Raw genomic sequence first — 26,340 nt, 5'->3', positions numbered from 1 at the left:
CCTTTACTGTTCTTTGAAGTGAGTGTAGACGAGTGTGGGAAGGTGGGAGCTTGGCTGTAACATGCGCCAGCTGGAGCGTTCAAGGGCAAGCCGTGGGCAGAATGCACTCCCCAGTGTGGTGTTTCAGACAACAGTGACACCACCTCGCAAATATTTAACTCCAGTGCAAGCAAGTACGCCTCCACAGTTTCCCTGAAGGAGACTTTTCTTTTAATAAGTGCAGTTTGGATGTGAAGCATTTAGAAACTTTCACACGTGCCATTTACAAAAAAAAAGGGGGGGGAATGCATATTTACATTAGAAATGAAGACATCACAAATATATTATTTCAGGATGCAAGTGCCTGCCCCGCCCCGTATGACAATAATACATATATACAGGCCTCATCTGCGAGGCTCCAGAGGGTTATGGCACAGCCTCAAGGTCAGCAAATCCCTGCTAGGTCACAACACGCTGCTGCTGGAATGGAGCTTTACGCTGTTAGAAGATGTGAACGGAGCCGAGAGAGACCGGCGAGCCTGCACCGTCTTTGCCAAGTACCAAAGGAAGATGAGGAAGCCTGTGGAAAGACGAGAGAGGGTGATCTGGTAGATAAGAAGAAGAGTTGGTTTTTGTATGCCAACTTTCTCTACCAACTTATGGAAGAATCAAACCGACTTACAATCACCTTCCCTTCCCCACAACAGACACCCTGTGAGGTAGGTGGGGCTGAGAGAATGTGACTAGCCCAAGGTCACCCAGCTGGCTTCATGTGGAGGAATGGGGAAACCAACCCAGTTCACCAGATTAGAGTTCGCCACTCCTTACCACTACACCATGCTGTTAGCTATAGGTTCACCAGATTAGCGTGTGCCTCTGATGGGGAGGAGTAGGGAATCAAACCTGGTTGTCCTGTCTAGAGTCCACCACTCCAAACCACCACTCTTAACCACTACACCAACTGGCAGTAGTTGGAGAAGATGGTGGAAGGGGGAAAAACAGACAACAGTGGATTGAGCCAGGAGACACCACACACCCATCCACTGATGGAGCTCAGCTTAGTTACTCCTGACCGGGATAGCCTGATCTCATTAGATCTCGAAAGCTAAGCAGGGTCAGCCCTGGTTAGTATTTGGATGGGAGACCACCAAGGAATAAACAGGGTCGTTACACAGAGGCAGGCAATGGCAAACCACCTCTGAACATCTCTTGCCTTGAAAACCCTACAGGGTTGCCCTAAATTGGCTGCGTCTTGGCAACAAAAATAAAACCCTTCTCCCACACTGCCTAGAGACAGACCAGGCTGAGGGAGGCTTAGCTTCTCAGGGAGTGTGCATGCACAATAATTTGAGTGTTTCCACACTAGGATGGGCTTCTGTGGTTTCTCCACGGCTGGTGCAGCTGCTGATAAAGGGCAGCAGCAATGGCTTTCACATGGCAAGTTACCCACCCTGGGCCCCCAGGGCATTTGCAATTTAAAAAAATGGCACGAGAATATTGTTACATCAATACACCATTGTCACAATAAGAGTAACAGCCTCCATACCACTGCCAACCATGCAGGATAGTTGCATTTGCTGAAGGTTTAAAAAAAACCTAGCAATGCTCTTTATTTACACAGGAATTCTCATGGCATAAAAGGAGAATGCACAGTTGCCTTAGGCCAGCATCGTAAGATGCTAATAGGGTTGCCAGCTTCCAGGTACTAGCTGGAGATCTCCTGCTATTACAACTGATCTCCAGCCGATAGATACCAGTTCACCTAGAGAAAATGGCTGCTTTGGAAGGTGGATTCTATGGCATTATACCCCACTGAAGTCCCTCCCCAAGCCCCACCCTCATCAGGCACCACCCCAAAAATCTCCAGATATTGCTCAACCCGGAGCTGGCAACTCTATCAGACAGGGGTTTCTCCTAGTCCTGCTACTTGAAATCACTTTCTGTTTGCATGCTTACTTTGTTTACAGTCCACCTTTCTCATTGAGATAGAAAACAGTGCAATGAAAACCAGAGTAATACATCAAACAAACAATGTAATAAAACTGCACCAGAAAATTAAAAAAACCTTGCAATAACAGTATACATCCAACAATACAAAGGGAGAAAAAACTGTCTGCATTTTGCAGACGTTCAAAATACAATTCTATTCCTTCCATAAAAAGAGCACTCTTTATGTTTCCTATGCTTCCTTTGTGTTCCCCTCTCTCTTTCCTTGGTCCAAGACTGTGATCATAGACCTAATAAATTATTATTAAAAAGAACACTCTTGAACAATTCCAGTTTAGGTATCTTGCAAAAAGCGAGATCTTGGGAACTGGGATCTGAACCTGGGAATTTCTACATGCAGAAGACAGCCATCTGGGGCTCCTCTCTTTCTTATTCTAACAAATGCTACGTTCGATTTCTGAAACTGGGGAAGCTACAAGCTGACCATTCAGGGAAGAAAGGATGATAAAGGGGCAAGGGACATAGGGGGTTACCGTACTTGTATTCCCAACGATGTATTAAGAGTTTGAAAATGTTATAAAAAATACTGTTCGCACTTTCTATGTATTCCCAGCGATGTATAAAGAGTTTGAAAGCGTTATAAAAAATACTGTTCGCACTTTGTTTGGCCCCTTTAGCTGTGAAGACATCTTCCAACCATTTATAAGCCGTAGTATCCAAAAACCCTTTTGAAGCGATGTTTTTTATAACACTTTCAAACTCTTTATACATCGCTGGGAATACAAAGTGCAGTAATCCCCATAGTTTGCTGACCTTGGAAGGAGTTAATGATGGTAAAGAGATATAAGGCAGCAAGCTGGAAGGTTCCAACAGTGAACGAGAAGAAGGTCACCCCCCACGGGATGCCGAGCACGCAGCTCAGTCCCAGGAGCATCACTGCGTATTGCCACTGGTGGTAATCCCGGTGGTTCAGTCTGAAGATCACGCGCACCATAGCAGCCAGCATGATGCTGTTGAAGAGGAGCACCAGGCTTAGAAATCCCAAATTCAGGATGTTGTTAATATGCTTCTTTGTTATCCAACAGCTAGAAGAGAGGGAGGGGAATAAGGGTATGAATTTGTGGTTTATTTATTATTTCAACTTACTACCCCGCTCTCCCCAGTCGAGACCAGGCTCAGAGCGGCTTACAAAGAATATAAATATCCCATTAAAACAACATTTCAAATAGCCCTGTAAAAAAGTCATACTAAATAACCTAAGGCACCTCTAGAGTGTAAAACACAATGCTACAACTAGGCGAGCAGATGGAATAGAATCCCAGATTGATATAACAACAGTGGGGGTTACGGAGGCCAGCATTTACACATAGGGAACCATAGCTGGCCTCAACCTTAGGCCTGGTGGAAAGCTCTGTTTTACAGGCCTTGCAGAACTCTTTAAGGTCCTGCAGGGCCCTGGTCTCATTAGTACTTCCCAACACACATACCAGGTTTCTCATCTTCATAGACATCCCTCTCCTTAGGTGTCCTTTAGCACAGGGGCTTTGCATTCTGCATTCTCTCTCCCTCTCTTACAGACATAAAAAGCAACTGGGATCAGAGTGCTGAACTAGGATCTAGGAGACCCAGGTTCAAATTCCCGCTCTGGCATGGAAGGTTGCTGGGTGACCTTGGACTGTCCCTTTCTCTCAGCCTAACCTACCTCACAGGATTGTTGTGAAGATAAATGCACGGTTTTAGTTTATTTTCAAGAATTTGTAATATGTGTATATTAGTAAGGTTATATCTCCATTTTCTTTTATTGTTATATTCTCTTTTCTTCTTAATGAAAAAAAAAGGATTGTTGTGAAGATAACTTGGATGGGAGATAATAATCAATGAGCTTCCGGAGCTTATGGGAAGAAGGGCAGGGTAGAAATGTGGTATACAAGATAGGATTGGGAGAGTACCAAAGGCCATCTAGTGAACACATTGCTTGAAGCCGGAAATCTAGGCTAGAGCATCCCTGACAGATGGATGCCCAACTTAAGTTAAATAGTTATTTATTTAGATATTTATAGCCCACGTAAATTCCACTTTTCTCCCCTAATTGGCTTATGACAGCATTTTCCCCTCACAATAACCCTGTTATATTATCCTCACAATAACCCTGTAAGGTAGCTTAGACTGAGAGTCAGTGGCACAAGGTCACCCAGCAGGCTTCCATGGCAGAGTTGGGAGGGATTCGAACCTGGGTCTCACCAGTCCCATTCCGGTTTTCCTTTTCCTGTTGCTTTCCACTTTTCCTAGCATTATTGTCTTTTCCAGTGACTCTTGTCTTCTCATAATGTGACCAAAGTACGATAGCTTCAATTTAGTCATTTGAGCTTCTAGGGACAGTTCAGGCTTGATTTGTTCTAGAAACCACTGATTTGTCTTTTTTTATTTGTCCATGGTATCCGTAACACCTTCCTCCAAGTCCACATTTCAAAGGAGTCTACTTTCTTCCTGTCCGCTTTTTTCATTAACCAACTTTCACACCCATTCATAGTAATAGGAAATACTATGGCATGAATTTTACCACTAATTTGCCCAATTAAGATGCTGCCTTAGTCCGGACCAGGCTATCGAGCTTTATGAGTAATGGCAGACCATATTCTCCTTTCCTAGGCCTCATCCACTGAGGAGCTAATATTCCAGCAGGAACAGAGTAGGGACAAGTGGGATCATTTTCCACACAAGAGATTCAGAAGTAGGGAAGAATACCATCTTCAAGTACTTGAAGGGCTGTCTTATAGAGGATGGTGCCGAGTTGTTTTCTGTTGCCCCAGAAGGTCGGACCAGAACCAACAGGTTAAAATTAAATCAAAAGAGTTTCCGTCTAGACATTAGGAAGAATTTTCTAACAGTTAGAGCGGTTCCTCAGTGGAACAGGCTTCCTCGGGAGGTGGTAAGCTCTCCTTCCCTGGAGGTTTTTAAGAAGAGGCTAGATGGCCATCTGTCAGCAATGCTGATTCTATGACCTTAGGCAGATCATGAGAGGGAGGGCATCTTGGCCATCTTCTGGGCATGGAGTAGGGGTCACTGGGGGCGTGGGGGGAGGTAGTTGTGAATTTCCTGCATTGTGCAGGGGGTTGGACTAGATGACCCTGGTGGTCCCTTCCAACTCTATGATTCTATGAATACGGAAGCAGAGATAAGTAACAATCTGAGGCTAAACCCTGAATTAAGTTTGCTGCAGGGTGATGGCAGTGTATCAACCCTCCCCACGGCTCAAAACCAGCAACTTACATGGTCGCATTGGTGTAGCTATCAGAGGCCTTGTACACTTTAATCAAATATGGTCCATAGCTTGATGGATCGGCCACAAAGATCACAGTCACCAGGAATACGGGAAGCCCTGCAGGAAGAGAGCGAGTTAGTGTTTCTATCTCAGATCTCTGCACCACCTTGCTAGATCCTGCCTTCACCCTGACACATCATGGTTCTGACACAGCTGCGGTGTTCGCACTAGAGGACTGACCAGTGCCCATTCTAGAAGAAGAAGAGGAAGAGTTGGTTTTTATACCCTGCTTTTCTCTACCTTTAAGTAGTCTCAAAGCAGCTTACAATCGCCTTCCCTTTCTCTCTCCACAACACGCACTTTGAGAGGTAGGTGGGGCAGAGAGTTCTGAGAGAACTGTGACTAGCCCAAGGTCACCCAGCAGGCTTCATGTGGAGGAGTGGGGAATCCAGATTAGAGTCCGCCACTCTTAACTACTACACTACTACTCTAGGGACAATCAGCTCCTCCCTACCTTTGTCTTCTGCAACGTTCATGTTTAAAAGCACAGTTCAGTCTGAGAGTACAATGCAGCATATCTTTCGTCTCAAAGGATCTGTGGAGCACCCCTGCTTGTCCGTGGCTGCTTTAACACTCAAACCCCCAAAATTTGGGGGTCTGAGTGTTAAATCTACCGCGGCGATGCTGTGCTTCCGGAAGTAAAACTGGAAGTGCCGTCGTTGTGTGCGTGCAACAGCGTGCACCCGCAGCTGCCCCAGCCCTGCTCAAAACATGGAACAGATTAAATTTTAAAAACAAACAAACGTGGAACAGCGGGGTGGAAATAAAATTTCCCTATCAACATCTTGTTACACCTCAAACTGACAGTATACAAGAGCAGCAACTATAACCAAACAGAGGGTAATCGACATGAACTTAATACTTTACACTTATCTTCCTAAACATTCACCCATTTCCCTGCAAACTGGGTGGCCCCTTTGCAGTTTTGTTGGCTGTCCCCGAGCAACTTGAGCACCTACCCCAGCCCACCAGGCACAGCTTCAGAAGGAGGTTCTCGGTGGAGAAATCGAAGACCTCGATCACACACCGGTAGAGGCTGTAGCCCTCAATCCCCATCCAGGTCAGGCAAGCGAGGAGGCCGAAATGCAGGAACATGGCGCCCGCCTTACAAGCCGCAGTATTCTCGGCAGAGGATAGTGGCACAGCGATGAGGAAGCTGACATCAAGGAGGAAGATGGCCCAGAGGAGATTCATGTGGATACGGACAACACTGTCTCTCTCATTTCTCCTGCGGACGACAAGATGCGATCTGTTCACACAGTGGCCAACCAGGTGCCTCTAGGAAGCCCACAAACAAGACAACTGAAGCAGCACCATCCTGCCTGTGCTCCACGGCACCTAATATAGCAAGCATGCTCCTCTGATCCTGGAGAGAACTGGTAGACATCATGACTAGCATCCATTTTGACTAGTAGCCATGAATACCCCTCTCCTCCATGAACACGTCCACTCCCCTCTTAAAGCCTTCCAAGTTGGCAGCCATCACCACATCCTGGGGCAGGGAGTTCCACACTTTAACTACGTGTTGTGTAAAGAAATACTTTTATCTATTTTGAATCTCTCACTGTTTCCTCCCAAGCCTCCCTTCTCCTGCACCCCTGCCTGATTCAGGCTGCATCCACACCCACCCACACAAATGTACCCCCTGTCATGGCAGCAGCAAATTTATTTATTTCCTTCATTCATACCCTGCTTTTCTCTCCAATGGGGACCAAAAGGCAGGTTACATCATTCTTCTCTCCCCTCCATTTTATCCTCACAGCAACCCTGTGAGGTAGGTCAGGCTAAGAGAGCACACGGCAAGCTTCCATGGCAGAGTGGGGATTCAAACCAGGGTCTCTCCGATCCTAGTCTGACACTTGAGTTGCTACTCCATAGAATCATAGAGTTGGAAGGGGCCATACAGGCCATCTAGTCCAACCCCCCTGCTCAATGCAGAATCAGCCCAGAGCATCCCCACACTGGCTCTAACAAACGGGGCAGGAACAACATCCACAAATACCCATTCCTGCTCTGCTTGCTGGTGCCACCCTCCCTGTCAAGCTGGCGCAAAAGTGGCAGCTATTGCCCCAGGCCCCCCGAGGCTTGGAAACACCCCCCTTCCCCACCAAACTGAGTGGTAATGCTACAGTGCGGCTCATCAGGAAAAGTAATAAAAACCCCGTAAAGGGCTCAAGCGGCATGGCCCATTGCAGTGAGCTGCTCTGGGCCATTTTAAAAGCAGAGCGACAGGAAGGGTGTCCAAACAGCCAACCTCTTTGAACTGGATTAAAGCAGGTTGATTTTTGAACCAGTTTAATGGGAGAGACCTCAGGAAAACCACAAGATGTGCTCAGAATGAACTCATCGTGAGGACGTCCGCTGTAAATGCTGGGTCAGGGGGCTTCTTGCTGTCCATGTGCGAAAAAAAATTCACACATGGTAGCAGTCCCAGAGCAAAAACAAGCACCCCGCTCACCTGGAGCAAAGGAAAATGCAGATTGTGACAAAGGATGCCACAGCTGAAATGACGCAGCCAAAATAGGTGATCGCGGTCAGGTATTCCTTGTGAATGTAGTCAACTTCTGGAGAGGACGTCTGCGGACAAAAGGAAATGGCTTTAATTCAGAGATGGGGAATTCTTTCAACAGCTCTGCAGGAAACTGAAGTGGGCCTCTGCACTCACCATCAGCACCGCGAAAAAGGTGAGATGGTCCCAAAGGCAGGTTGTGCGATTCCTTTCTGCTCCTGCTTCCACTTCGGAGCCAGATGTGTTCCAGAAGCCGGTTTGGCCAGCTAAGATCAAAGAGAGAATATTTCCAATTACATTTTTAAATGGAACAATGCAAGTTCTATGCAATGAGATCTATTGATTCTAATAATATGGGGGGGAGAAGCGGTCCCAGGAGAAAGGCCCTTCATGGCCTGGACCCTTCCCCTTGGCCTTCCTTCTCACTTCTGAGCTATATTGTAATTCTATTCTGACCAGCAATGGTTGTCCAGGGGCTCAGGCAGAGGTCTTTCACATCATGTCTCACTTGATCCTTTCCACTGGAGATGCCAGGGATCGAACCTGGCATCCTCTTCTGCATGCCAAGGAGATGCTCTACAACTGAGCCATAGGCCCATTGAACACATGAAGCTGCTTTTGATTGAGTTAGATAGCAGGTCTATCAAAGTCATCAAAAGTAAAAAATAAGAGGGTAAAGAATAAATAAACAGCTTAAAACCAACCAAGGCCATTTGTAGGCACTGGGCAACATCAACTGGAAGGGTGCCGGTGTTCGCTGCAGTTCATATCCGCTGACTGGATGAATGTATTGTTATGGTATTTAGATTGAAGTGTTTTAACTTGATGGCTGAGTTTTGGTCTGTTGTTGGTTTGTGAATCCTTGCAGGTGCCTGTATTTATGCTCCCTTGTTGCTATTTTAGTATGCCAAGAAAGGTGTCTGAATCTGAATCTGATCTATCAAAGCCAGTATGGTCTACTCTGGCTGGCAGCATCTCTTCAGCTTCTCAGGTGGAGGCCTTTCACATTACCTGTTACCAAATCCTTTTAAGTGAAGATGCCGGGGATTGAACCTGGGACTTTTTTGGATGCCAAGCAGATGCTCTACCACTGAGCCACGGGCCCTTCCCCCAGTATGTATGGATCAATGAGGAAACAAGTACAGGGAACACAGAAGGAGCGGCCAAGAACTTCCTTCCCAGCCTTCCTGTCCAGCTATTGAAGTCACTTACCGTTAGAGCTTGTATCCCAGAACACGCACAGTGGAGTTGCATTTTTCTGGAAGGACAAAAAACCAAGAGATTATTTAAAGTGTATGATTTAAGGGGGAAAAAAACTTGGAAACTTTGCTAAGAGGCAAAATGTGCAGCTTCCTATCCTTGAGGTGCCCAGAGAAAAGCGGTTCATTTGCCCAGGCATTTAGTTAGTGCTACAATTAAAGCATTTTCATGGAACCTGATGAAAAATCCTTTTTAGGACACATCATCTTTTCACATCAGCATTTAGACCCAGGCCCAGACTGAGATCCCTGCTTGGCCGCGGAACTCACTGTGAGACCTTGGACTGGTCACTCTTTCTCTCAGCCTAACCTCCCTCACAGGGTTGTTGTGAGGATAACATAGAGGCAGGAAGAACCACATACACTGCCCTTGGAGGGACAAGATAGAAATGTAATAGATAATTTAAGAATGGATAAGGCTTGGCTTCCTGTCCTGAAAACCTCCAGACTAACAAAGACTACAGTCCACAATAGCCATGCGGATTAGCTTTGGATTCCACATGTTAACAGATCACTTCAGGATACAATGGTCCCACATTAACATACCACACCCTCATTAGCACATTATCTTGATACTTACAGGACAATGATTAGCACATTACCTTTAATACTTTGCAGGACAATGACTCAGCTCAAACCCAACCCCCTTCTGACTATATATTACTCTTCCTACACCCTTGACACTGAGAGACACTGTCCTTCAGTGTTACTCCTCTGAAGATGCCTGTCACAGCTGCTGGCGAAACGTCAGGAAAGAAAATACCAAGACCACTGTCACACAGCCTGGATAACCTACAAGAACCAGTAATAGATAACCACCCTCTCATTTTATATCAATATAAGGGTTTTATGATGGGTTTTAACGCTCTCTCAGACGATATTTTATATAGCATTTTACCTGCTGTTTAATGTCTTTGATATTATCGTATTTGATTTGACTTACAATTTAAGTAATGCTTTCCATTCTTTGTCTGATCTGCTACCTTTACTGGGTGGGGTTTTTTGTGTTTTTTAAAGAGGTGAATTGTTTTATGAAAATTTTCCATTCTTTTTACTGATAGTCTTATTCTAAGCCGTTTTGAATGTGATACCTTGAAAAAAGGGTGCCCAACAATGGAAATAAATAAATAAAACAAAGAGATTTCCCATCTTGTAGGGATTTCCCCTCTTATTTAAATGATTTGGGAAAAGAAAATCCCTTCAACCTTTTTGTGGAACAATCAAGGGGCCTGTTGTTTTTCCAGAACACCCTAATGCTTCCCTGTGCCAGTGTTTTCTGAAAAGTACTGAACGGGACATTTTTTCTCCAATACCTCTGCCCCTTAAGTTCTGTTGGGACAAAAAAAGCACCCCAACTGCAACATCAATAGAATTTTTGTGGGATTGTGTTATATCTTGGGGGATTTTTTTTTTTTTTTTTGCTTCACAGGAAGAAAAGTGCGAGTGGCTGCACACTGGGGGACATTGGGTTGGATCCAGTGCAAAATTTCCAACTGTGCTAGAGCTCTTGTGCAAGCAGAAATGCAAGAAGACGACTGCGGTTGCTGTTTGCTCTAAGCCAAACTTATTGTATCCCAATGTGCATTTCTGCTGATGCAAGATCTTGTGCATAGGGAGGAAGGCTCCAGCTGTTGCACCGGAGCCTGAGAAAGCAGAACTGCGCTAAGTCTATTTCCATTTGCTCATCACTAGATCCAAGCCGTTGTTTATTGACGCGCAACTCATAATTCCACAAAAGAGGAAAAAGTTGTAGCACCAATTTTTCTACATGCCCTGGCAAAAACAGTGGGACCAAGGAAGAACTCTCATCTAAGAAAACTGGGAAAGGGTGTAATTATAGTCTCAATAATCCCAGATGCAATGCTGTCTGGAATTCTTAGTTCATACCACAAGCAGTCTCGCTTTGAGAAGATCTTTGCTGCAACACAACATATATCAAGTGGTTGGATACCTGTTTTGGAGTGGAGGAAGGGGTTCGGACCTACCGTAAGATGGTTGTGCCAGAAAGTGAGCGCCACCCGCTGCTCCTTGGGCAAACCAGAGACGTGTCTGTTTGGCATAGAGATGCCAAACACCTTTCCGCCGAGGATCCAACTGTTATTTTGGCCGGGCTGGAATTTTGGTAAAGAGAGAGCCAGTTAAGACCAACCAAGCAAGAGGCATAAACAACCTAAAGAGACTTTCCAGGTGCACACAGTCACGCCCAAGAGTTGGATCCCACAATTCATGCCATAAACACCAAAAACTCTTGGTGTTTATGTAGTGTGGTTTCAAGAGCAGAGAGAGTAGACAGAGAGAACGCTTTCTGCCTCTCCCAAAATACTAGAACTCAAGGGCATCCAATGGAGTCAATGGGCAGTTGATTCAGGGTAGACAAAAAGAAATACTTCTTTACACAGTGAGTGATTAAGATGAGGAATTCGCTGCCACATTCTGAACAGCTAGATTCACATGAACACATGAAGCGGCCTTATACTGAATCAGACCCTTGGTCCATCAAAGTCAGTATTGTCTACTCAGACTGACAGCAGCTCTCCAGGGTCTCAGGCAAAAGTCTTTCAAATCACCTACTTGCCTAGTCCCTTTAACTGGAAATGCCAGGAACCTGGGACCTTCTGCATGCCAAGCAGATGCTCTACCACTGAGCCTCGGCCCCTCCCCAGTAGCAAGTCCAGTAGCATCCTAGAAACCAACAAGATTTTGGGGATATAGCTCCCAAACTTTTGCTGGTCTCTAAGATGCTACTGGACCCAAATCTAGCTGTTCTACTGCAGACCAACACAAACTATTCACATTCAGAAAGAGTAAACCTTTGAATACCAATGCCAGGAGGCACTTCATGGAAAGGTCTTGGCCTCTATGCCCTGCTGTTGACCTTCCAGAGTAATTGGTTGGCCACTGTGTGAGTAAAGATGCTGGACTAGATAGACCACTGGTCTGATCCAGCAGGGCTCTTTTTATGTTCTTAAACGTTACAGAGCCAGCGTAGTGTAGTGGTTGAAGTGTCAGACTTGTATTGCTTTGATAGGAATTGTATTGCTTTGATAGGCCAGCCCTGCATCAAGACTGAAGCCGACAGGAATTGTATTGCTTTGATAGGCTTGGTCCTGGAGGGTTGCCAACCTCCAGGTACTGGCGGCACGAGGGCTCAAATACAAAACCACACTGGAACTGAACAAAAATCATGTATTATGCTGAACAGCATTACCTCATGCAAAAACAATACAAAAAAGAAACATGCTCAGCACAGGCATTCAAAATAAACATTCAATGTAACATAAACCAAGAAAGCAAGGACGCAAACGGGGCAAAATGCTCCCAAGGTTCTCAGTTGCAATCAAAAGTGAACGGGAAAAACCCGTTATCAAGGTCCAAGTCTCAAGTCCTAAAAGTCCGTAGTAACAAAAGAAGGAAACAGAGGAGAACGTGTGGCTAGTCGTTGGTGCACGTTTCAAAGGCTTTCTTCAGCTCCAAGATTATAAGGCAACTGTGGCTTTTAAACCAAATTGATGTAGCCAGTTGTCCCGAAGACCGTCAGCTGCGAAGTAAAGGATTAAATGAATAATATTCACACAATATATGCATACATCATCATAAGCATAGGTTTAGAAATTGAGCTTACCCAAGAGCAATCATCTAGTAGCACATTGTCTTAAAGTTTGCGGTGAAAATGAGGGTAGGGTGGGGCTTAAATCGAGAAGACGACTTGACGTACAAAGGCATTTAAGGGAACATGACATGGAAAAATTAAGCAAGGGAACCAGCAACGTCATGATATAGCCAATCACACAAAACATGATAGATCGAACTCGTTATTCAAGCCCTTAGGAATAAGGGTTTGGAAGGCATAGATTAAGCGGGATTCTTGTTGTAATAATATTTTCTTAGCATCCTGTGTGCAATAAGGTTTGGATTTGAACTGCCAGAGAACAAAAAATAATAAATCCGTGTCAGAATGGTGTGCCTGGATATAATGTTGTACGAGGGGGGCCTCGAGGTTCCGTGCCCTGATCCGTGCCCTGTGCTCACCGATCCTGAGTCTGATAGGGCGAGATGAGCAGCCAACATACATCAAACGGCACGGGCAGAGGACCGCGTACACAGTCATGGGTGTGCCGCAATTGCTGAACTGGCGTAGGGTGTAAGAAAATTTGGAGGCGGTGGAATGAACCTCTTTGATGGGTAAGCTGTAGGGGCAAGAAAGGTCTTATCAAAAGACCGTTGAACGATTGTGGGAGGGTAGCCTCTTCTGTGAAACCTTGATGTTAATGCCTCAGCAGCAGCAACAAAATCCTGTTCTCTAGAGGAGTTCCTTTTGATGCGCAGGAGGAGTTCCATGTGCCCCTACAGCTTACCCATCAAAGAGGTTCATTCCACCGCCTCCAAATTTTCTTACACCCTACGCCAGTTCAGCAATTGCGGCACACCCATGACTGTGTACGCGGTCCTCTGCCCGTGCCGTTTGATGTATGTTGGCTGCTCATCTCGCCCTATCAGACTCAGGATCGGTGAGCACAGGGCACGGATCAGGGCACGGAACCTCGAGGCCCCCCTCGTACAACATTATATCCAGGCACACCATTCTGACACGGATTTATTATTTTTTGTTCTCTGGCAGTTCAAATCCAAACCTTATTGCACACAGGATGCTAAGAAAATATTATTACAACAAGAATCCCGCTTAATCTATGCCTTCCAAACCCTTATTCCTAAGGGCTTGAATAACGAGTTCGATCTATCATGTTTTGTGTGATTGGCTATATCATGACGTTGCTGGTTCCCTTGCTTAATTTTTCCATGTCATGTTCCCTTAAATGCCTTTGTACGTCAAGTCGTCTTCTCGATTTAAGCCCCACCCTACCCTCATTTTCACCGCAAACTTTAAGACAATGTGCTACTAGATGATTGCTCTTGGGTAAGCTCAATTTCTAAACCTATGCTTATGATGATGTATGCATATATTGTGTGAATATTATTCATTTAATCCTTTACTTCGCAGCTGACGGTCTTCGGGACAACTGGCTACATCAATTTGGTTTAAAAGCCACAGTTGCCTTATAATCTTGGAGCTGAAGAAAGCCTTTGAAACGTGCACCAACGACTAGCCACACGTTCTCCTCTGTTTCCTTCTTTTGTTACTACGGACTTTTAGGACTTGAGACTTGGACCTTGATTCACTTTTGATTGCAACTGAGAACCTTGGGAGCATTTTGCCCCGTTTGCGTCCTTGCTTTCTTGGTTTATGTTACATTGAATGTTTATTTTGAATGCCTGTGCTGAGCATGTTTCTTTTTTGTATTGTTTTTGCATGAGGTAATGCTGTTCAGCATAATACATGATTTTTGTTCAGTTCCAGTGTGGTTTTGTATTTGAGCCCTCGTGCCGCCATTTTCTTTAACGCAGTTAAACACGGCACAGGTGTATCCGTTATTGTAACCTCCAGGTACTAGCTGGAGATCTCCTGCTATTACAACTGATCTCCAGCCAATAGAGATGAGTTCCCTTGGAGAAAATGGTCGCTTTGGCAATTGGACTCTATGGCATTGAAGTCCCTCCCCAAACCCTCTTCAGGCTCCGCCCCAAAAACTTCCCAGCGGTGGCAAAGAGGGACCTGGCAGCCCTAGTCCTGCCAGATCCTCCCTCCAGGTGGACTTAATCCTTCCCAAGTTGCTTATACGTAGGTCAGTTACAAGTTCCTAACAGAACATAAATAAAGACCATAACTGCCGAAGGCAAATACCTTGTCATTTGAGGCTCCTTTATTCCAACAGGAGCAGAACATCATGTCAAGACCTGAGCTAGTTGAAATCTGCCTGGAGTTCTCCCACAATGGAATTTACCTCCCACTTCCACTTCAGAGAAAGTTTCGGTTTACACCCTCAAGCAGGGAGAGAACTGAAGCAGGCAGGTGCTACTTCGCTCAGTTTTCAGTTAACAAAAGCCTGACTAGCAAGAAAAATCTGGGACCCTAACCCAGTCTAGACCGCGACACACACACACACAGGCTCCTGGTTTGGCCGCTAGCATACAACTGGGAACCAGGAAAGTGGCCTAAATTGATGCCTGTGCTCCAAAGCAATGAGGAAAAGCACAGTTGCCTGTCTCTATTCCTCCTCTGGTCCCTTTTGTGTGTGTGTGTGTGTCCCATCCAGTTCCTCCAGAGAAAAATGAGAGGGAGAGTTGGCCTCAACAACTGAGAGAGTAGTGCGGAAGACACACTGGTCCATCATCTTTGTGTGCCTTGAAACACTTCAAAGATGAAGGATCAAACCAGCTTTTCCAATGGTGAACAAGAGAGAAAGGATATGCTGAAGCTGATGGGACATGCATGGACAAAAACCATGTGGGACAAAGACTATAGTGAGCAAGGGAATTGAGAAAGACTGAGTGGGAAAGCTTGCTGGATCCGATCCACTATTGCTGGGTAGCCCAAAGTATGGAAAAGTGGGATTCCTTTTCCCAAAGTATGGAAAAGTGGGATACAGCAGGGGACACCAGATATACAAAACTCTTGTCAGCCACACAGACTACCCAGCAGGTGCTAAACCCCTCCCAAATATCTGGATTGTGAAGATCAAAAGCATTTATTTATTTATTTGTTTATTTGTTTGTTTATTGCATTTATAGCCCGCCCTCATTCCCAGCAAGCCGAGCTCAGAGCGGGTCACAACATTAAAATTCAGAAAGCATCAATTAAAACATACTCTAAAACTTACTTTAAAATTATAAACAACCAACACAATAAATACAACAAAACAAGATGGCACTAATACAAGATATGGTCACAGGCTGGGGAGAAACCTGGCCAGGCAGCGGACCCCCTGCAAACGTTGTCAGTTCAGAAGAAATGTGTTCTCAAGTTCTGCACTCCCCAGGCATGTACTCAGGCGGTTTGGATCAGGACCACGTCATGTGGAAGCCCAGGGTTTAGACCTCCCCGACCTGAAATGGCTAGGAGCAGTGATGCTATTTGCCCTGTCATAGGAATGTAATGTGCAGCCTATTAGTACATGTGGATCCCACAACCGGGCAAAAAGGCAAAAAGGTAAACAGTGATTCATGTCAGGTAAGAAGCACAGGGGGAGGGATGGTCTAAGCGCCCTCTCTCTGCTCACCACAGCCCTGATCTGAATTGAGCCCCTGTTTGCCTGTGAAATACAAAAGTTCAGAACATGTCTCTCCACCCAACCCAAGGACATCCCCAGGGAAAACGCAACATGTAGCTTGGTTCTTAGTAACCATCAGATGGAGCCACATTTCTTGGGCATATAATTCAAATTATAAAATGGGTAGTTTCCTGCCTCCCATGTATACTATACAAATGTGTTCAGTTCTTTTCCTGGCTCCTAAGATCATTTACAGGAGCCCCGTGGCGCAGAGTGGTAAGCTGCAGTACTGCAGTCCAAGCTCTGCTCACAACCTGAGTTTGATCCCAACAGAAGTTGGTTTCAGGTAGCAGGCTCAAGGTTGACTCAGCCTTCCATCCTTCCGAGGTCGGTCAAATGAGTACTCAGCTTGCTGGGGGTAAAGGGAAGATGACTGGGGAAGGCACTGGCAAACCACCCCGTAAACACAGTCTGCCTAGTAAACGTCAGGATGTGACGTCACCCCATGGGTCAGGAATGAACTGGTGCTTGCACAGGGGACCTTTACCTTTTTTTAAGATCGTTTAGTGCTTTTATTGCAAGAGCTCATGCTAAATGTATCTGTTGACCTGTATTGGGGGGGGCATGGATCCCCTTCCCATTTCCCTTTGTATTGAAAGGCATCTGTAGCTTCACCTGTGAAAATGCTCAGTTTTTCATTAAATAACTACCTGGAAGAGAGTTTGGCTGCTGACTTCCATCAAGACTACCTTTGACATGGCTTGTGCACGGCCTCTGGGCGGCGCAAAGAGGGTGCTTGGTATGGTCACATCAAACCCACGGACCTCTTTGTTCTCCTGGAAAAGAAGACAGGGAATGAATGGAGCGATGAGCAGGAGGAAGAGAAGGAGAAGAAGAAGAGTTGGTTTTTATATGCTGGCCTTCTCTACCACTTAAGGAAGAATCAAACCGGCTTACAATCCCCTTCCCTTCCCCTCCCCACAACAGACACCCTGTGAGGTAGGTGGGGCTGAGAGAGTGACTTGCCCAAGGTCACCCAGCTGGCTTCATGTGGAGGAACGGGGAAACAAATCCAGTTCACCAGAATGGCGTCCGCCACTCATGTGGAAGAGTGGGGAATCAAAGCTGGTTCTCCAGATCAGAGTCCACCGCTCCAAACCACCACTCTTAACCATTACACTACACTGGCTCTCAAGAAGCCCTTCCTTTGCATCACAGAAATAGAGGGTGGAACTTATATGGCAGGTAATCTGTGCCTGCTACCCCCCAAGCACAAACTAATTTAGATGTCTTTTCTCACCTTAGTTTAGACTTATACGGCAGGTAATCTGTGCCTGCCACCCCCCAAGCACAAATAAACTTAGATGTCTTTTCTCACCTCTAGCTTAGACTGGATGGTCAGGTTCTTGTGGGGTGCGATTTTCCAGACACTAGCACGCAGTATTGGGCCCTTCCCCAAAGTCTTATTCTCTTCCCTGAAGTCCATTTTCCCCAAATATGCATCCAAACGCTGCAGATATCTGTTGGGGAAAATGAAACCGAGAGTGGTTAGAGACATTGCCACAGCCAATTTGCCAACGCAAGGGGAGATCAGTCCTTGGATACTCACTTATAGAAGGTCCCAGAACTGTTTCTCCTGCCAGATTTAGGATTTTCCAGGGCAACTGCTAAGTTCCCAAGTTCTTTTTCCACTTCACACACTTGGAGAGAGTTTTTTTGGTCAAAACTTCGGTGATCTAACATGCATGGAAAGAAAGCCAAAGGATAAATCATTTTACTGGTCTCCAACTGCTCTGCTTCTTGGGATTAGAAGCAAGAGATACCCAATTCTTCAACCACACTGTGCATGTGCAGGAAATGGGGGTGGGGGGCAGGAGGAGGGAGAATTCAGCACATCGACTATCTCAAAGGAATGCCTCCTCTCATATGGTCCAGTCTGCAAGTTAAGAATCTCTTCTCAAGACTTGCTCTTGGGGAAAATATACGACGCTTTTATTTACAAGCTGTCTCCAGGTTCACCACTTTGATCCGACTCGCACGTCAGCTCCAAGAATGTCCCTTGGGAAGCCGCTTTTTGCCGAGCACTCTAAAGCCATGCAAAAAACTTGCCCCCAGGGGTCCTTCAGGCTCCTGAAAAAGACTGAGGGGGGATCCTCCACCCACGCCGCCAGGTGTCAGCAAAACCAGCTGCTGAGGCATAGGTTCCTGGTCCTCGTGCCAACCTCAGGGCTTAACCATCGCTCCATTCATTCTTGCCGTTTTATCTCCTATCATTTGGGCCTCTGGCACTTCCTGCCCAGGACACCTCACGGCCCTTTTGGTAAACCAATGGTTTGGGTGGTTGTATGCCACACTGGCATGTAGGTTGCCTTGCTTAATTCAAGGCATTTTCGGATTCATGGCAACTTCGCTCCTGGCCCTAGGGCCAGATTAAGTGCTTAGGGCCTCTGAATGATTTAATCTGGCCCTAGGGCCAGGTGCGCCAAATATTTTGGTGCCCCCATATATATGTAAAAAACCCCACACAATTAATATTAAATTATTTAATATTGAAAAAATAAATAATGTATTGAGCCTGGTGTGAATATTTTCAGTTCCCACTTTTTCTTCATCCTTATGTTTTTTTAAAAGGATAAGAGTAAAAACTGTGATGTTTGTGGGGGTGGGGTTGAGTCACTGTATGTATGTAATTTTTTCAGTTATTGTGGGGGGCCCTTTATGTGGTTCCTGGTTCAGCTGCACCATTTGCAGTTTTGCACCATACGGTTCATGGAAAATCCGGCAATGGAAAATTTCTGTGGTGACCCCCTCCCCTTGATGCCCTATGCACCTGCTTGTTTTGCTTAATGGTTAATCCAGCCCTGCCTGGCCCCATTGGGCTCTGGGTGTTACACCTCAGCTGGATGGGACAGGACTAGTCATGTGACCTCACAGTCCTTTCTAAAAGTCAGTCTTACCATCGAAGGTGACCTGGTAGGCAGAGGAGGGTGACAGGGACTTATTCTGGGATCCCTTGTTAAAGGCGTAGGAGACACTGTGAAGAACAGAGGTGCCACCTTGACTGGCGTTTCCTTTCACGTTGGAAGAGCAGAGGAAACCGTTGGCCTCTGTGCTCAAGTTGTAGCTGACGTTCCCGTAGCGTAATATGAAAAGGCCGGTACCCTGGTGCCCATAAACGCAGAAGCGGTAAAGTCCACTACGATCTTGCAGAGGATAGGTTCTGGATTCTGGAAGGAATGGCGCACTTATATGCAGTCCGTCAGCATGGTTGACAATGCTGATGATGTTTCTGTGCATTTTATAGTAGACAAAACTTTTCTGAGTTTGGTTTCTTGTGGCACAGAATCGGAAATCTTCCTGCTCCTTGAACATATTAATACCTGTAGGACACACAAACACAAATTAAAAAAAATACGGTATTTGGACCGAGAGAGATATCCCAGAAGTCTTCACATAGATTATAAATATTATCAGAATTAGTGGTGCTCCATTACCTCAAAGCAGAGAGGCGCTTTCACACATGTGAAATAATGCACTTTCAATCCACATTCAATGCACTTTGCAAGTGGAATTTACTGTGCGAAGCGGCAAAATCCACTTGCAAACTATCATTAAAGTGCATTGAAAGTGGATTGAAAGTGCATTATTCAGCATGTGTGAAAGTGCCCTTATAGTTACCAGCAATCACTTTGTTCTTTTTAGAGTGCCAGTTAGCAACAAAACTCAGTTCTAAATTTATCATTTTATGCACTAGTCTATAAGACAACTTCCCCCCAAAATACAGCCCAAGAGTTCAGCACAACAAGGTAAGGCAGGAGAAAGGCAGCATGTTTTGCTTTGCCTCACCTGCTTGACACAATTTTGGTAAAAAAAAATAAAACCCCACTTTATACAAGAAAAGGTGAACTCGGGCATCTTGGGTTCTGTCAGGACTCCAAGTTCAAATTACAGTTTAAGACATCTGAAAGATCTCAGATTCCTGAATCCATAGTCAATTGAGCGACATGGTCACTGGGGGTGTAGGAAGGAGGTAGTTGTGAATTTCCTGCATTGTGCAGGGGGTTGGACTAGATGACCCTGGGGTCCCTTCCAACTGTGAAACCCAGCAAGGAGGGAGCCCAGCAGTCAAATGCTGACAGTGGGAAGCGACAGGACAGTAACTTTTCAGAAGGCAAAGTGGAGGGAAATGTGGCTTGATGCAACCATGGTGGTAGGGGTGGAAAGTGCCATCCAGTCACAGCTGACATATAGCGACCCTGTAGCATTTTCAAGGCAAGAGACGTTGGGAGGTGGGTTTGCCATTGCTGTGTGGGCTGAGAGAGTTCAGAGAGAACGGTGACTGGCCCCCGGCCATCCAGCAGGCTTCATGCGCAGAAGTGGGGAATTGTGAGCATCAGTCACGGCGCCCCCTAGCGGCGACCACCTGAGGGTCACTTCCCACCCTTCCGACAGGTGTCCGCCTGCAAGCTTTCAGAAACGGAGCAAGGTAACTTACATATGTTGCCTCCTGGAGTAACTCACTCCAGGAAGTTACTCTTACTCCGGCTTTGGGCTGATATAGACAAAGTCTCTCACAGCCTCTGCCTTCTCTCCTCCCCAGCCTTTCCGTCAGCTTCATCATTTATAACATCCTCCCCCTTCACTCTGCCCACCAATCTGTCCCCTCCCCAAAGTGTACTGAGCTTCTAACCCCCACCAGCCCAGCCTTGCCGCCGCCTACTAGGGCTCTCGTGCTGTCAGACAGCTGCTGGATGCCAGTGGTATCTATGCGGCGCAGTGCCTTAGACGTCCTGAGCCCCACCTCTTTTGAGAGGGGCTGTGGCTCAGTGGTAGAGCATCTGCTTGGCATGCAGAAGGTCCCAGGTTCATGCTTGGCATGCAGAAGGTCCCTGGGATCTCCAGTTAAAGGGACTAGGCAGGTAGGTGATGTGAAAGACCTCTGCCTGAGACCCTGGAGAGCTGCTGCCGGTCTGAGTAGACAATACCGACTTTGATGGACCAAGGGTCTGATTCAGTATAAGGCAGCTTCAGGTGTGAGATCTGCCATTTCGCCACCGCCCCTCCCACCTTTGGCTCCAGGCCCCAATGCTGCCTCTCACCGTCACCCGCGGCCAAGAACTTTGCTGCCTTGCTGTCCTGCCTCTGCTCTCCAGGTGAGTAGCTCACCTCCGGTAGAGCAAGGGAATCTCAGCTTGTTTCTGGGGCCTCAGGGAGGCCAAGATGGTCAGGCATTTTGCCGCCGCCTGCCCCCACTTTCCGGGTGACTTGCCAGGCGGCTGGAGGGCTTGGGGATCTTGGCCCAGCTCAGGGCCTCGGGGGGCTTGGATTCCTCCTGTCGTGGTGCAGCGCACACCTGCGAAATCCCAAGGTGGCGGGGAGACACCCCATCTCGGGACAGAAATCGAACCCAGTTCTCCAGGTTAGAGCCCCCTGCTCTTTACCACTACACCTCGCTGGCTCTCACAACCATGGAGGCAGCCAAACAAAATGCTTCAGGTTACCTTGGAGCTGGAAAAGTAAAGACATCAGGAAGAGAAGCATTCTAGGTAGTTGATTTGCGGGGTCCATCCTGGAAGGGATTTCTTTGGCAACCGATGTCTATACAGGAAGGGGACGTCCCCAGGCTTCTCGGTGCCACTCCATGAACGTCCCACTCAGCTGGAAATAATAAAGAAGATATAGTCTTTATGTAGTGCTTTCTGTTTAAAAAGTAACTTGCATTCAAATCCATATACAGACGTTAAAAATAAACAGCAAGAACCATTACAATCTACATGCCCCAGGGACAAAATTTAACATTGAAAGTCCTTTGTAATACAAACGTTTTCAACTGATGCCAGGAGGCCTCAAAAGAAAAGAACCGGGATGGCAGCCAAGTCAATCTGCATACAGGTTCCCGTCAACAGGATATCTTTGGCAGGGTGTGTGTGTGTGTGTGTGTGTGTGTGTGTGTGTTCCCTTTAATAAAGCTTCTCTCTCTCTCTCTCTCTCTTTTGCCATCAAGTCACATCTGACTTCCAGCGACCCCTGGTGAGGTTTTCAAGGCAAGAGACGTTCAGAGGTGGTTTGCCGTTGCCTGCCTCCGCATCACGCCCTTGGTGTTCCTTGGAGGTCTCCCATCCAAATATTTGCCGGGGTTGAGGCCGAGAATGTATTTTTGTTTGTTTGTTTGTTTATAATTTCTAACCCACCCTACCCGGCCAAGACTAGGCTCAGGGTGGGCAACAAAATTAAAATCGCAAATATAGATATAACAATAAAACATCTATAACCATAAAATATGATCTCATAAATTATTAAAACGGACAGCGTGCCAATTAATGCGGTACCCGCTGCAGCATACAAAGTACCACAGCTAAGCAGGCAGACCCCCCCATAACACCAGTTGTCAAAGAAAGAAAAGGGGGGGTTGACTGGCCCAAGGCCACCCAGCAAGCTTCCATGGCAGAGTGGGGATTTAGAATCATAGAATTGGAAGGGACCACCAGGGTCATCTAGTCCAACCCCCGACACAAAGCAGGAAATTAACAACTACCTCCCCCCCACATCCCCAGTGACCCCAACCCTCCCCCCGCTATGCAGGATCCCACAATCAAAGCACTCCCGACAGATGGCCATCCAGCCTCTGCTTAAAGACCTCCAAAGACAGGGACTCCCCCCCCCTCCCGAGGCAGGGCATTCCTCCGTCAAACAGCCCTCACCGTCAGGAAGTTCTTCCTAAAGTTTAGGTGGAATCGCTTTTCTATTAGTTTAAATCCATTACTCCGTGTCCTAGTCTCTGGAGCAACAGAGACCAAGCTAGTTCCCTCATCAACATGACACCCCTTCAAATATTTAAACATGGCTATCATGTCTCCCCTCAACCTTCTCTTCTCCAAACTAAACAAACCCAGCTCCCTCCCTAAGTCTCTCCTCATAGGGCATGGATTCCAGACCTTTGACCATTCTGGTCGCCCTTCTCTGGACACGCTCCAACTTGTCAACATCCTTCCTAAATTGTGGAGCCCAAAACTGGACACACTATTCCAACTGAGGTCTGACCAATGCAGAGTACAGTGGTAGTATGACTTCCCTTTAAACATGGGTTTCCCGGATCCTAGCCTGACATCTTAACCACCACACCATGCTGGCTCTCTGAAGCTTCTCTGGCTGACCTCAAAACACGAGCCAGTCTACATGGGTGGAGGCAGTCACATGAACACATGAAGCTGCCTTATACTGAATCAGACCATCAAGTCCATTGACGTTAGTATTGTCTACTCAGACTGGCAGCGGCTCTCCAGGGTCTCAGGCAGAGATCTTTCACATCACCTACTTGCCTAGTCCCTTTTACTGGAGATGCCGGGCATTGAACCTGGGACCTTCTGCATGCCAAGCAGAGGCTCTATCACTGAGCCACGGCCCCTCCCAGTCCACCAGGTTGCTAGAAGCCAGGCCTTTTAGGACCTTAAAAGACACCACCAGAACTCTGCACTGGGTCCAAAAGAACACCGGCAGTCAATTTAATTGGGATAGGATGGAACCCCTGTGCTTGTTGTGGGCCAGCCCCTGACAGCATCCTAGCCAGCACATTCAGAACCAGCTGAAACTTCTGAACTGTCTTCAAAGGAAGCCCCACGCAGAGTGAATTGCAGTAGTCCAACTTGCGTGTTACCAAGGCATGTATGACTTAGGACCCTGAGGTTCGCCCTTCTCAGGAAGGGATGCAGCTGGTAAACCAACGTAAGATGGAAAAACGTACTCTTGTCTACTTCTGTTGCCTGGATATCAACAAGGCCCCAGAAGCATGCCCAAACTGCAAACTCACTCCTGCAGGAGAGTACAGTACCATCCAGGGCAAGCTGAACACTTTACTGGATCAACTTTATCCTGGACCCAGAGCACTTCCATTTTATCTGGATTTAATTCCAAAGGATTCACCCTTGACCGGTCCCTTACAGCCTCCAGACACCAGAAGAGCTTTAGGAGAGTTCAAAGCATTCTGTGATCTACAACCACCCAGCAAGGTGAGTCAGTGAAAATATCTCTGTATTGTGGACTGAAGGCTGAGATTAGGGTTGCCAACCTCCAGGTGGTGGCTGGAGATCAGTTCACCTGGAGAAAATGGCTGCTTTGGCAACTGGGCTCTACGGCATTGGAAGTCCCACCCCTCCCCAAACCCCACCCTCCTCAGGCTCCACCCCAAAAACCTCAAGGTATTTCCCACCCTGGAGCTGGCAACCCTAGCTGAGAATGAGAGAGCTGGGGATTTGCCTTGCCCAAGGCCACCTAGTGAATTGACAGGTCAAACCAGTCATGCTGGGGGGTCCATGATTGGCGTTCCCAACATTTGGCTCAGGCTCAACCGGAACTTGTATCAGAACGTTTTGCCAGTGGGACAAACAGCAGCTTGGGGGGGCATTTGAGGTCAGAACAATGGTACTGTGGAAAGACTTCAGCAACCGTTCCTTTGCACTATAGTCCTGATCCAAACTGGGCCGCTAGATTGTTTTAAAAACTGAGTGCTTTATACACCGAATTCTCACCATTCCATTAGACCAAGCACAATGGTACAGGCAAGATTTGAACCAGGAACATCCTGAGTTGGAGCTTCATTGCTATACCACTCTTTCTCCACCCTGTGCATGATTTTATTAACCTCTACCACAGTCCCCCAGAGTCAGTAGTTTAGAAGACCAACAACTAAGCAGAGAGGACATGATAAGAGGTTTACAAAATTATGCACAGGGTGGAGAACGTGGCTAGAACATTCCCCCCAATAACACTGGAATTTGGGGACATCTGACAAAGTTAGTGGGCCCAACAAAAAGAAGTATTTCTTTACTCAAGGAGTAATTAAATAGTAGAATTCAATGCCAGTGGATGTAGTCACGGCCACAAAAACTGATGGATTGAAAAGGGGATTAAACCGAATCATGGAGGTTCATCAGAGGCTATTAGCAATAGTAACCAAAATGAACCTTCACTTTCAACAGCTCTGAATGCCAATGCAAGGAGGAGCCTCAGGAGAGGATCTTGGCCTCTATGGCCTGTTCTTGGCACTCCTGAGTAACTGGTTGGCCACTGTGTGATACAGGATGTTGGACTTAGGGTTGCCAGCTGCTGGCTGACACCTAGTAGGAGACTGGGGACCTAGAGATCTCCCAGAATTACAATTGATCTCCACACTGCATATATCAGTTCTCCTGGAGAAAAGGGCATCTTCAGAGGGTGGACTCTATGACATTACATCTCTGCTGAGCTCCCTCCCTTCTCCAAACCCTTCTCCTCACAGGATCCATCCCAAATTGCCAGGAATTTCCCAGTCTGGAGTTGGCAACCCTAGGGGGTGGGGATATGGGAGGGGCATCATATTGACGGCATGATATCATTTCCAGGGTGAACTCAGAAGGGACGTCATGCAGTTCTAGGATTCAGCAGGAACTCCATGGTTTTACCATAGAATTTCTACTGATTCTCAGAGCAGCGTGACGTCATTTCTGGGGCAAACCTGACAGCGACATCATGCCATCGACGCGAAATTATTTGCTTTCTGCATTTCCCCCCCTGTTGGTCTACTGAGTGGCAGCAGGGGTCAGGAAGTTGCTAGCGGGAAGTCTCCCGACCCGACAACCCTAGTTGAACTAGGATTTGATCGATCTACTGGTTTAATCTAGCAGAGCTCCGAAGCAAGAAGGAACATGGAAATGCCAACACTCTTGTGGTCCAGACACAGAACTTTGTTTTACGAAATTGCGAGTGATAAGAAGTCCTGGCGGGCCACCTCCAGCAGACATTCGTCAACCCAAATGGAAACTGACAGTATACTTACGGAAACTGTAGGCTGCTTTTAGAGACAGAGAAAACCCAAAAAACCACTCTCTTGCTCTCTGTCTGGAACAACCATGCAAATTGCGCGTGGTAGGAGAACGATGATGCAGCAAAATTTACCGAAGAGGAAGAAATACCACTTTGGGGGGGAAAGACAAAAAAAAAGAGGATGCGGGGAAGAAGTTATTTTGCTTTGAATTTTAATAACTTCTCCCTTCCTACCTTTCCATCCTTTGATGGTGGCTTCCCGGGACAAATAATATCACTGCCTAAAGCACTCCAGGTGCTTTACTAAAAAAACAAGAATCTACAAAGCCAGGTCAATAAAACATAAGCAGGACAAGTGAGGGAAAGAGGCAAATGGATTAACCTCGTCTAACTTAGATTGCTGAAGAGGAATGAGACAAG

The 26,340-nt window shown here is 46.6% G+C and overlaps 1 protein-coding gene across 1 annotated transcript; it reads right to left on the bottom strand.

Moving 5' to 3' along the window:
• Nucleotides 1-415: 415 nt before the first annotated feature.
• Nucleotides 416-21,690, bottom strand: ADGRG1 (adhesion G protein-coupled receptor G1). The gene is made up of 13 exons (XM_056862587.1): nt 21,624-21,690; nt 19,080-19,502; nt 17,732-17,858; nt 17,501-17,642; nt 16,833-16,958; nt 11,002-11,127; nt 8,970-9,015; nt 7,914-8,023; nt 7,707-7,825; nt 6,208-6,476; nt 5,197-5,305; nt 2,740-3,011; nt 416-559 (listed from the first exon to the last, which is right to left on the bottom strand). Exons 1-13 carry the CDS (start codon nt 21,688-21,690, stop codon nt 444-446), a joined length of 2,052 nt encoding a protein of 683 aa, XP_056718565.1. The 3' UTR covers nt 416-443.
• Nucleotides 21,691-26,340: the final 4,650 nt, after the last annotated feature.

Source organism: Euleptes europaea, chromosome 17 (assembly GCF_029931775.1).
Source record: "Euleptes europaea isolate rEulEur1 chromosome 17, rEulEur1.hap1, whole genome shotgun sequence".
Taxonomy (NCBI): domain Eukaryota; kingdom Metazoa; phylum Chordata; class Lepidosauria; order Squamata; family Sphaerodactylidae; genus Euleptes; species Euleptes europaea.
Note: the sequence above shows the minus strand (reverse complement) of the source record. Positions and strands in the feature narration are given on the sequence as shown.

Coding starts and splice junctions, on each gene's coding strand:
- ADGRG1 (XM_056862587.1), bottom strand. CDS start 21,690: ATGGACCCCGCAAATCAACTACCTAGAATGCTTCTCTTCCTGATGTCT. Junction 11,128..16,832: donor GCAGCCAAACTCTCTTCCAG/GTAGTTATTTAA, acceptor CCAAAATTCCAG/CCCGGCCAAAATAACAGTTG. Junction 5,306..6,207: donor GCTGTGCCTGGTGGGCTGGG/GTAGGTGCTCAA, acceptor CTCTTCCTGCAG/GGCTTCCCGTATTCCTGGTG.